Genomic DNA, 12,115 nt, shown 5'->3' on the forward strand with positions numbered 1-12,115 from the left:
TAAAATGTGCAGGGTTTCCCTCCAAAGAAATAAATAAGCAGCAGTCCATAGACAAATAATTTTGTGATTCACTGCATACAATAGGCTCCTCTTGGAAATTGACAATATCTGTTAGCATGTTTGGGGCTGATGGAAGCCAGTGCCATGTGGTCATTAAGAGAACTTTGCTGATAGACAAACCTTCGTTTAAGACATGGTGCCATCTCTGATGGGCTGTGTGATTTTGTGTAACTTTCTTAACTCCTCTGTAGCTCAATTTCGTCATCTGTAAAGTGACTATTAAATGAAATGCTTATGATGAGGACCTAGTACACCACCTGGCAGATCTTTATTAATAATTTAAGTCTGAGAGGCCCCATATAAAGAAACCTGTTTGAATTTGTTTAACCTACTGTACTTCACACCTATTGTGCACACACTTACTAATAACAACTCACAAAGTTAGCATCCCATAGCATGGTTCAGGACTTGGAGGAGTACAGAAAATTGAACATTCTCTTAATTGTTTTTATGCATGACTATTTGAGGTCAGCTTGTGTGGATCTGATCACAGTAACCACAAAACTTTGGTGGGCCGCATCTCTCTGATCACAAAGTTACAACCCCATTTATGCCTTCCTGGAGTCAGACCAACATTTCTAACCAGTTAGGTTTCAGAGGTGTCAGAATCAGTTATAGAAATGATTGATATTTATGCTTTGAGAAAAAAGACTGAAACCTTTCCTAGAAAACATCTGTTTAAGCTTTTCCTCTTGTAGATGGGGACACTGAAGCTGAGACAGGGTAGGGGCCTTGCCCAGCATTCCACTTCTCACTTTATTCCAACATGCGTCCATTCATGCATAGCTGGATTATCCAATAGGCATATACTTATGGTACCAGAAAGCCAGGGACATCAGAAACAGGGGAAAATAAAGTTTTGAAAGAATTTGATATTTTGCAAAGCAAAATATTCAAGTAATCACCATGGGAAAATCACATCTTTGGTAGTTTAATATTGTTTTTATTTTTAATGAAAATTTTAGGAGGGAAGGTGCAAAGGCAAGGTGGGCTAGAGATGTCATAGTTGTTTTAATGCTTAGCATCTCTAAAGGGTTTAATTTGGTCCCACATCTGCTTTCTCATGTATGCTTCTGACTCGGAGTGGCATATAGAGACTATCTAGAGTCCTAGATGAAAGTTCTGTTAGTTTTTAGTGTTTGAATAATAGTTTTAAATAATAAACCTGCAGGATTGTTTGCTGGTAGGAATTGCCAGGTTCATATTTTTTCTCCGAAAAGAATCTGTCTTGTGTCTTTTTTTTTCCTCCCAAACACAAATAAACCAACCTCTATTGAAACCTACTACAAATCCTCTGACCTCTATTGCTAGGACCAGGTAGGGCTACTTAGCTTTGAAGCTAATTGAAAAGAAGCAAAGCACAAATAACAGCATGTTACTCAGTAAGTCTGAGATATGTGATTGTCTGAGTTAGGTTATCTCTACAGCATGTAAGGTTACTTAGGTTCAAGGACCCAGACTGTGCACAGCAGGGATGTCCGGTTCCATTTCTAAAGTGATCAAAGTGAAAGCCACAAACCTGTCAAGACCTGTGCTCTATTCTGCAACGTATTTGTGGTTCAGTCTTTGGAATCGGCTCATCTTCACAGATCTTAAGCCCTAACTCGGTAGCCACCTATTTTTTGTGTTTCTGTTATGATGTGGGACCTACCAGACTTCCTATTTGTTTTTCCTAGCCTCCTTTATTTTTATTTTTATTTTTATTTTTTTGAGACAGAGTCTCACTCTGTCACCCAGGCTCTAGTGCAGTGGTGTGATCTCGGCTCACTGCAACCTCCGCCTCCCAGGTTCAAGCGATTCTCCTGCCTCAGCCTCCTGAGTAGCTGGAATTACAGGCACTTGCCACGACGCCCAGCTAATTTTGTGTATTTTTTTAGTAGAGGTGGGGTTTCATCCTGTTGGCCAGGCTGGTCTCAAACTCCTGACCTCAAGTGATCCACCCACCTCGGCCTCCCAAAGTACTGGGATTACAGGCATGAGCCACGATGCCTGGCTTCCTAGCCTCCTTTAGATCTCTTTTGTAGGAATTTGCATTTGCCTCTGTTTATTTCACCACTACTTTATTCTTTAGATATTTATTGAGCACCCACCTTTGTGTCAGGCATTGTGGTATGCATTGGGAAGCATAAGGAGTACTTACCAAACTCAGGGAGATTAATGATCAGCAGGAGGGAAAGACTGATGTTAAATAGCTAATTGCAAACAGTTTGTTTAATGGTTGGGTTAAGAGGAGCCTAGTATGGAGTACTTTGAGGCCCTGCCTAGTTTGTGGAGTAAGGGAAGGCTTCTAAGAGGAAGAGACATTTGGGCTGAGCTCTAAAGGATGAGTATAAATGCCTTAACTAAGTACCAGGAGTGGATGTACAGTGAGGAATTTTAGACTGAGACACTAGTCCGTTCAAAGGCCCTGAGGTTAAAGGAGCCTCAGGTACATTTGAGAAATTGAAGGAAATTCCTTAAATGCCTCAGTGTGACTAAAGATGGGGGCACAGTAAGGAACCATCAAAGAGTTTAGAAGTTGAAACAAGGTGGTAACAGATCAGGTTGTATGTGAGGTTAACTGATTCAAAGGGAGTGAGTAGATGTGGGGAGATCAGTAGAAAGCTGTTGGCAACAGTGCAGGCAAAAGATGGTGTCTTGGACTAGAGGTGTGGTAGTGCAGATAGTAGTGAATAAATTAGAAAAATTTAGGGCATATAATCAATAGAGCTTGGTGACTGAATTTGTGATTTGAGGAGGAGGAGAATTGGATGGTTGCCACATTTCCTAGCTTGAGCACCTGGGTGAATGAGCAAGTAAAGAAATAGAAAAAACAGGTTTGACTAGAAAATTCAGTTTTGGATAGTTTGAGTGTGAGGAACTTTGTCTTACTCGCTACCGAAATCCTGGTACCAGCATTGACTAGCTCACTTTAGGCTCTTAGTAAATATTTGTTGAGTGAATGAACATGAGTCATCTAAGTAGAAAATGATGGATGAGTTATCAGTTGTAACTCATTGGAGCACACATATTGGGACCTTTGTTTCCCCTTTACTTCAAGGTCATCTGAACTTACTGCTTTCCCTGGGATCAGACTCCCATCTTGTAAACCTGTTTACAAAGGCTCACGCCGTAGGGAGTGTTCAGTGATTGATTTTGGATGTTCTCAAACATGTCATCTAAATGGCTACCTCTTTTAGCAGAAGTTTCTTCCTTTTTCAATCTAGGAGGGTGAACTCATTCTCTGACTGCTTTTCAAGCAGGGGCCAGCACCTGTTAACTATTTTCTTAGTTTCATAGAAGTGATGTATGTTGATATTCTTAGTATCTTAGTATCACAGACTTTTTTTTTTCAGATATTAACTATAAGAGAACCACATGCCCATGAGAGAGAATTTGTAAAATTTAGACAGGCTTTCAGTATTCTCTCAATCCATATTGCCCAGTTGCATTTCTTCTTCAAGAAAGAGAAAAAATAAAAAGGCAGAAAGGTTTGCTCATTCCTTGATACTCCCGTTATATCCGTTGGAGTGTTTGTGCTCAGCATGTTCTCACATACTCTGGTGGTTATATGCTATGCCCTCCCCTTCTAAGGGGCAAAGACTATCTTGCTTATCTCTTTCCAGGGCCCAGCCAGCACTCAGCACCTATGATACTCAGAAAACATTTGCTAGGCCTGCATCGTGTTAGCTGTATGACTCATAGCAAGATGTTTTAGTCTTATTTACTAATATAGTGGAGAGAATACCTCTACCTAACTGCATTATGAGGATTGAGATAACATGCCAGGCCTGGTAGCTCACGCCTGTAATCCCAGCACTTTGGGAGGCCAAGGTGGGCGGATCAGGAGGTCAAGAGATCGAGACCATTTTACTAATATGGTGAAACCCCGTCTCTACTAAAAATACAAAAATTGCCGGTTGCGGTGGCTCACGCCTGTAATCCCAGCACTTTGGGAGGCCAAGGTGGGCGGATCACGAGGTCAAGAGATCGAGACCATCTTACCAATATGGTGAAACCCCGTCTCTACTAAAAATACAAAAAATGCCGGGCGCGGTGGCTCACGCCTGTAATCCCAGCACTTTGGGAGGCTGAGGTGGGTGGATCATGAAGTCAGGAGATCGAGACCATCCTGGCTAACACGGTGAAACCCCGTGTCTACTAAAAATACAAAAAATTAGCTGGGCATGGTGGCGGGCGTCTGTAGTCCCAGCTACTCGGGAGGCTGAGGCAGGAGAATGGCATGAACCCGGGAGGCGGAGCTTGCAGTGAGCCAAGATTGCGCACTGCACTCCAGCTTGGGCGACAGAGCAAGACTCCGTCTCAAAAAAAAAAAAAAAAATACAAAAATTAGCTGGGTGTGGTGGCGGGTACCTGTAATCTCAGCTACTCGGGAGGCTGAGGCAGGAGATTCACTTGAACCTGGGAAGTGCAGTGAGCCAAGATCACGCCACTATACTCCAGTGTGGGCAACAGAGTGAGACCCTATCTCAAAAAAAAAAAAACTTTCATCAGACACCACCTTTCCCTTTTATGCCAATATTATATAATGACTGAACCCCCCCCCCCCGCCCCCAGCTTTTTTATAAGTGGGCTGAGCTTTTTCTCCTTATATTTTACTTTTTATCAAAAACATTTAACTCTAAATTTGCTTGAATTTAATACTGGTTTTAAATATCTCCAGAAAAGATTACAGTAGCATAAACAGAAGCAAAGTTGCCTTCTTTCACAGTACCTAACTCTCATCCTTGTAGGGTCATCAAGACACCTGAGATAGCAAACTTGGCCTTGCTTGGCTTTGGAGATATCTTTGCCCTGCTGTTTGACAACCGCTACCTGTACATCATGGACTTGCGGACAGAGAGCCTGATTAGTCGCTGGCCTCTGCCAGAGTACAGGAAGTCAAAGAGAGGCTCAAGCTTCCTGGCAGGCGAAGCATCCTGGCTGAATGGATTGGATGGGCACAATGACACGGGCTTGGTCTTTGCCACCAGCATGCCTGACCACAGTATTCACCTGGTGTTGTGGAAGGAGCACGGCTGACACCATGAGCCACCACCGCTGACTGACTTTGGGTGCCGGGGCTGCGGGTTTTGGGTGCAACCTCTGTGGCAGCCGACTGCATGAACCAAAGTTCTCACCTAATGGTATCATCACGCAGTGCACAATCATTTATCTATGTTTGCCAGGGGCCAGGGCTCGGGGTGGGGGAGGGCTTGTTTTATTGACATACAACGCAGCATGCTAATGGGGTACACCATTGACTTCATTTGTACTTAGTTGGTCAGTGTAAGAGGATGCATTTTGGGTTCATCTTTCTTGAGTGGAGTATTGGTTTTAAGTAAAGAAAGTTAAATGATCCATTAATCTGCTAATTGGTTGCCTATGAAATCACATTGTGTGTTATTAAAGCTTTTTACCATAGCCTTTTTTTCTTTTGAAGTTGAAGCAAAGGTGCTATGATGTTGTTACAGCAACTTTTCTTACACAGGGTTTAGCTTTTATAAGAGCCACTGTTAAAACTTCCACCAAATACCAGTTCTAAAGAAAGTCTGTCTTCCAGTGCAAATCTGATTCTGTAAATTGATTGTTAGCAACTCATTCTAAACCTTATGTCTTGGCAGAGTCAAGGTTGGCCATGTTTAAGATGTGAGCAAGTTCTGTAGTTTTTGTTTCCATGTTGGGGAAGCTAGTCCCCGACAGCCTGGATGACTGCACAGCCGTGCCCTGGTATAGCAGAAAAGAGCAGTGAGCTGGAAGGTTAGAGACTGGGCCTGTTACCCAGGAACTCTGCAGCCTCTCTGGGTCCCAGCTTCCTTGTCTGCACAGCCAAGTATTAAGCTCAGTGATTTCTAAGATTCTTTCTGGTCCTTTACCTACTGAAATGTGTAAAAATTGGTAATGCATTTTTGTCTGATCCCTGATTCATGGTTTCTTTCTGGCAGGATAATATTTAAATGAAATGACTGATAAAAAGTTTTCTGTAAGAACATCAATTATATGAAAAGGATGAATAAAAGGAAAATGTAGAAAATATAACTGATTTCACTTAGACAGTTTAAGTAATTGGTTGAAGAAATGCTGATAGAAGCCATGGTTTAAATAGGGACACAGTATGCTATATTAGAAGGATACCTGAACCCAGTTTAACTTCCTTCTTTGTCTCTAACTTAATCCGCAGCTTCAGGCAGATTAACTTTCTCTTCTAATACCATGATTTTCTTCATTTTTTAAATGAGGGAATTGTCCTAGATTAGGGCTCACACACCCAATGCCTAAGGGAGCCATGCCGGTAATATAAATGAGTAAAATGTTCTGGGGAGGATTGTGCCGTCCCCTGGAAAGTTGATATAACAGGGCAGTTATTCAGCTCTGTTTTATCATTAGGAGAAAGAAGCCCAGTGTTGGCAGGTCTTTAGATTGTTTCAGGAGGAGCTAGAAATCCAGATTTTTATTTGAAATCCTGGATTTTTAAAACGTTACAACTGATAAAATTTAATATAAGGTGAGCCAAACAAAACATGTCCCTGGGCTGCCAGTTTGTGTTGTCCTCCCTCTCTAAAGGTAGGTAATTTTGTGGTTCAGCAGTAGTAATGTTTGTTAGTGGCCACAATCAGGGAGAGAGTAGAGGGAGCAAGCAGTAGAAAAATCTCAGCCACTCTTCAGCTGTCTTCCCTTGTATTACAAGGGTGATGGGGAGGGACGTATTTCATTCACAGACCAACAGGAAGGTAGTTTGAAGATGAACATAAGAATTGGAACCTCAGTGACAGCTTATGTCTGGGAACATGAGCTTCTTGCTGACTCCAGTATAAAGCATATCCATCTGACAGGTGAGAAAAAGTGTTGCTAGCAGAGCTGAGAATGATGTAAACTCTAGGGTGGGGACTTGTCTCTTCCAGAGTCTGCATTAGCATAGAGCCAGACTGTGGACCTCTGAGTGCTGTGAAGTTGATAGAAATTAATGGTGGATTTCAAGGACAGGTATCATTAATATCCATGTTGAAACTCTGTGGGGTTTAAGCAAAGGGACAATATCTTCCCCCCATCCCACATAATCTGGGTTTAATCCGTCTCACATTGAGTTCTGTGCATGAGCTCTGCTTAGTACTCCTAGAAATAGAACCAGAATTGCAACTGAATCTGTTTTGCAGAAGCCCCAGGAGACTTTGGGCAATGATGAGGGTAAATTACTTTTTACTTTATTATTACTTTTTTTGAAATGGAGTTTCGCTCTTATTGCCCAGGCTGGAGTGCAATGGCACGATCTTAGCTCACTGCAACCTCCGCCTCCCGGTTCAAGTGATTCTCTTGCCTCAGCCTCCCAAGTAGCTGGGATTACAAGCGTCCACCACCACACCCAGCTAATTTTTATATTTTTATTAGAGACAAGGTTTTACCATGTTGGCCAGACTGGCCTCGAACTCCTGACAGGTCATCCACCCGCCTTGGCCTCCCAAAGTGCTGTGATTACAGGCGTGAGCCACCGCGCCTGGCTGAGTTTTTACTTTTTATCGAGCCTGAACAGGTAACTATTACTGATCTAATGCCCATCCCCACCCCACCTCACTTTCAGATCTATCCAATAGCTTCAAAGAGCAAGTAATTATAATTATTTGTGGGAAAAGTTTTATTAAAGTGACAAACTTGAAGCTGTATATAGTGTGTTCTATTTCAGTTTTTAGTGATGAATATAGAAGTCATCAAGGTGGTACTTGGTGCCGCTGGAATTTTTTTTTTCCTAGGCAGTGTTGCTCTGTTATACAGTAGGGTGGAGTGCAGTGGCATCATCATGCAGCTGGAGTTTGACAGCAGAACTTTGGGCAGTAATTGGAGTCCTAATGTCTATTCTTCCTTATGGAGGCCTTTATTTGGCCTGAGATTTTATTTAACTGCTTTGTAGATGCTGGATATATTCGTACTGTCGCCAGTTATAATAATAGAAAACTAGCTCATCCTTTTTGCAAAAGAAAGCAAAGTGGGGAGTCAGAGTGAGAAGTGGGTAGGGGATAACTAAAACTATTATTTACTCTCCTTTTATTGCCTTTGAGAACTAGCTCATGCACACACTGACTTTGGCTTCCTTAGTGCATAGGGAAGGGAATTGCCTTTCCCTCTTTTGTGAATATTCTCATTTCTGAAAAATTCTAAGTCATGAGAAGATAAGCCCCATCCTTTCTTACAAGGATTGGATTTCTTGGGTGGCACTGTGGTGTGGTGGAAGCAAGGGGCTTCTCTCAGGTTCATAAAGGCCATCATAACAACTTCGGGCTTCATGGTGTGGACAGGGATCCAGGAGAGCTGAGTGGATATGTGACGTTTCTAGTAGATTCTGTCATCATTCCAGCTCCATTATTTGAAGTAAAACACATTGCCAAATCTGACTCTAACCTGACATTTTAGACCTATTAGAGAAATAGGAAGAAAGCCCCTCCAGTGGAAGGACTGGACTTGGAAGAAGTTCTGCAGGAAGGTGCATGCAATTGGATAGTGAAACGTGGGCAACATTGCTATTGAATTGTAAGCTTTGCACTTCATTTTTCATAGTTTAAAAATTGCTGTGTTCTGGCTGTTGAAAACACTTGGTGAGGTTTGGATGAGGATTATATAATCATTCTCGTATTCATAGGAAAATAATTACGGCTCTCCATTTGTAAAACAAAAGAAATACTTTCAGAAACAGTATTTTAGACCTGAAGAAATTGTTTGTATTAGGTTAGGCATTTTGATCTAACAGAATCAGCTAAGGATAGTGGATCCTGGCTTTACACATTTCTTTGACCAAACCCAGCTGGCAACTTGAAGTTGTTATGGTGTGGCTTCCAGGTTGCCTAGAGGTGAATCCTACCGACATCACTTTTTTTGTTTGTTTGTTTTTTGAGACAGAGTCTTGCTCTGTCCACAGGCTGGAGTTCAGTGGCACGATCTCAGCTCACTGCAACCTTCACCTCCTGGGTTCAAGCGATTCTCCTGCCTCAGCCTCCCGAGTAGCTGAGACTACAAGCACGTGCCACCACACCCAGCTAATTTTTGTATTTTTAGTAGAGACGAGGTTTCACTGCATTGGCCAGGATGGTCTCAATCTCTTGACCTCGTGATCCGCCCGCCTCGGCCTCCCAAAGTGCTGGGATTACAGGCATGAGCCACTGCGCCCAGCCCCAACATCACTTTTATAGCTTTCTGTGCCTCCTTCTGTGGGCCTTGGTGTATGAAGCCACTTGCCTTTCTCTGTAGGGAAGTGAGCAGAATCAGATTACTACTCATGATGCAGTCTGGGCAGGGCATACTGTCACCTTTGCCTGTGGACACAGTTGTCAGGATAGGGGAGAAGCCCTTTAGGTCTGTCTTCTTGACACAGCCCTCCTACCAGGTTATGCTGGTGCTTTCGCTTGGTTTAAGACAACCAAGACCCTTGAGAATTACCCTGTCCTCAGATGGAGTGTCTGATGAAAAGAACAGATTCACTTTTTTGACAAAATGCGCATTAGCCATCTTTGGCAGTGTCTCTAATCGAAGGTTCCCCATGCCTGCTCTAGGAAAGTAAACTTTTTTCAGAATAAATCCTCAGATGGATTACTGAGTAGTCTTTGCACCATTCCCATCAGCCTCATCCAACTGAACGGTCACGCTCAGTGCAAAAAGCTGTTTTGCTGTCAAGATGTTTCAGTGTTTCTGGTCTTCCCTGGAACAGTTCAGTTGTTTAAATTTAGTAATTCAATCCTGACCAGTGTAAACCCACTTAATTACTGCAGCCTAAAGAATTCAGCTACTTCTACTCTTCATAAATGCGCCCAACCAAGTAAAGATGTGTTTTTAATATTCAACCCTGGAAAATTACTAATTCAGATGATAAAAGCTCATCATGTTTTGGCGTCTTTGTACTCAGATGGTGAACAGGCATATTTCACTGATTTGGACTTAGTGTACTTGATGAGAATGCTCAGGTTGAAGAGAGAGTTCTGTCACCAATCCAACATCTATAGCAATGCGGAAAAAGTCATCAACTCATATTTCACTAATTTGATGTATGTTGTGATTTAGAGGGCGTGAGATAAAGTTTATATTTGAACTGTGTGGGGTAGGCGGAAGAAGGGATTGCTTAAGCAAATGGTGGAGTGATTGTGGAACAAGATGTCTCTAAGATGAGAAGCTATTTTCTTGCATCATAGAAGCACTCTTTTTACCCATAAGTGATTGTGCTAACTATAAATCATTTATATCTATACATTAAAGCAGATTCTCTCAATTAGGCAAATTTGGTTAGCCAAGTCCAAATTGTTGTTTGTACTTGAAAGTAATAAAGCTGCATCTCCTTAAAAATATATTCTGTAGTTAAGACTTGTCTTGCTACAAGTCTTAGCAATGGCTTCAGACATTTTATCCAACCAATTGAGGGACTTTTCAAAAGTCAGTGTATTTTTGAAAACGGAACAACCCCTTGAGTGATCTGAGGTGGCTCTGTTCTTTTACTGTTTCTACATCTTCTAGAAGGTAAACTCAACAATATAACCATTTCTGAGGGTGATCCAAAAAGCCAAAAAATAGAAGTAAAACTCTAGGAAATAATTTTGGTGAATTTCATGAATAGTTGCAAGTGAAGGGATGGGGTGGGTAAACGTCCCATTTTGTAGGTTCCAGACCTTGGAATACTCTTCTCCCAAGGATGTGTCTATCCAGCACATCTTTGCATGAGTTCTTTCCTCCTCACGTAAACTTACGGGGCTTCTTGTCATTTGCATACTATGGCCCTGCACCTTTGATCCCCTGACAGCATCATTAAGGGCAGATTGTCATTCCTGTTTTACAGATGAGAAAGCTGTGGCTTGGTAAAGTGATTCATTGCCTAGAGGAGTTGTAGTAGGTAGTGAGGCCGAAGCTCTGATTTTCAGCCACCACAAACCTGGATTTTTTTCCATGTTTTCATGTTTCCTTGTCTGTTCTTTCTGTATTTCAAGTCTTTTCAAACCCCGACTGCTGCCTTCTCCCTCCACCACCTGTGTGCACGGTTCAACCTGTCTTATGCTTTGCTTCCAGGGAGTCTCCCCAGCCACATCTTTGAACATTTACTTGGCTCTTGTTCAACCTTGGTAACTTGCCATTACCAACAGGGCACATCTGGATTCCTTAACATAATGGAGCCCTAGCTAATTTCTTCAAGCAAACAGTTCTTGCTCTTCTATTTATTCCCACCCTTGCACTTTGGGTGTTGATCTCCCACTATCTTTAAAGCCTCTGCTGACCAGCATACCCCACTCCAGCCTCACTGAGCATTTTTGTGTAAGGTTAGTGGTGCAGTTCATTTAGCAATAAATACTGTTGTACCTCTTGCAGTAGACAACTATTAACTTTCATCTTGATTCTCAGTTTTTTTTTCAAAATACAGGTGAATACCTGGTTTCCCCAGCAACATTGTAAGATTGAGAGTAGGAACTCAGTGAGATTTTTTTTTTTTTTTTTTTTTTTGAGACGGAGTCTGGCTCTGTTGCCCAGGCTGGAGTGCAGTGGCCGGATCTCAGCTCACTGCAAGCCCCGCCTCCCGGGTTCACGCCATTCTCCTGCCTCAGCCTCCCGAGTAGCTGGGACTACAGGCGCCCACCACCTCGCCTGGCTAATTTTTTTTGTATTTTAGTAGAGACGGGGTTTCACCGTGTTAGCCAGGATGGTCTCGATCTCCTGAACTCGTGATCCGCCCGTTTCGGCCTCCCAAAGTGCTGGGATTACAGGCTTGAGCCACCGCGCCCGGCCCTCAGTGAGATTTTAACAAATTCCATGGATTGTCTTAAGAGCTATCTAAACTTGGAAGAAAAATAACTTCCAAAGCATCTAAAATTGAAAATAAAAGATCAGAAGCAAAATGAAAGATCAATTCCACACAACTCTTCCTCTCTCAGACTTCCCTTTTCTGCCATATCCTGTAAACATCTAAAGTGTTCTGAGTACATTTGGACAGAATATTTAATGATCACACTGTGATTAGACATGAGTAGTCCTTGCCAGTAGGATGTGCCTGTCCTTTGCATTTTAACCACATGTTCTGTGCTCTCTGTGGTAAAGATAATCTAACAGTAATAAAAAC

General features: G+C 42.3%; 1 protein-coding gene across 7 annotated transcripts in view; it reads left to right on the forward strand.

The window, feature by feature from the left end:
* Positions 1–10,361, forward strand: part of FBXW2 (F-box and WD repeat domain containing 2) — a 34,284-nt gene extending 23,923 nt beyond the window's left edge. For all 7 annotated transcript variants that reach the window (XM_025359624.1, XM_025359626.1, XM_025359623.1 and 4 more), the window contains one exon: positions 4,794–10,361. In XM_025359624.1, the coding sequence (XP_025215409.1) occupies positions 4,794–5,082 (289 nt within the window). In that variant the 3' untranslated portion in view covers positions 5,083–10,361. The remainder of the gene's footprint in view (positions 1–4,793) is intronic.
* The last annotated feature ends 1,754 nt before the right edge of the window (positions 10,362–12,115 follow it).

The sequence above is a fragment of the Theropithecus gelada genome, chromosome 15 (assembly GCF_003255815.1).
Source record: "Theropithecus gelada isolate Dixy chromosome 15, Tgel_1.0, whole genome shotgun sequence".
In the NCBI taxonomy this organism is placed as follows: Eukaryota; Metazoa; Chordata; class Mammalia; order Primates; family Cercopithecidae; genus Theropithecus; species Theropithecus gelada.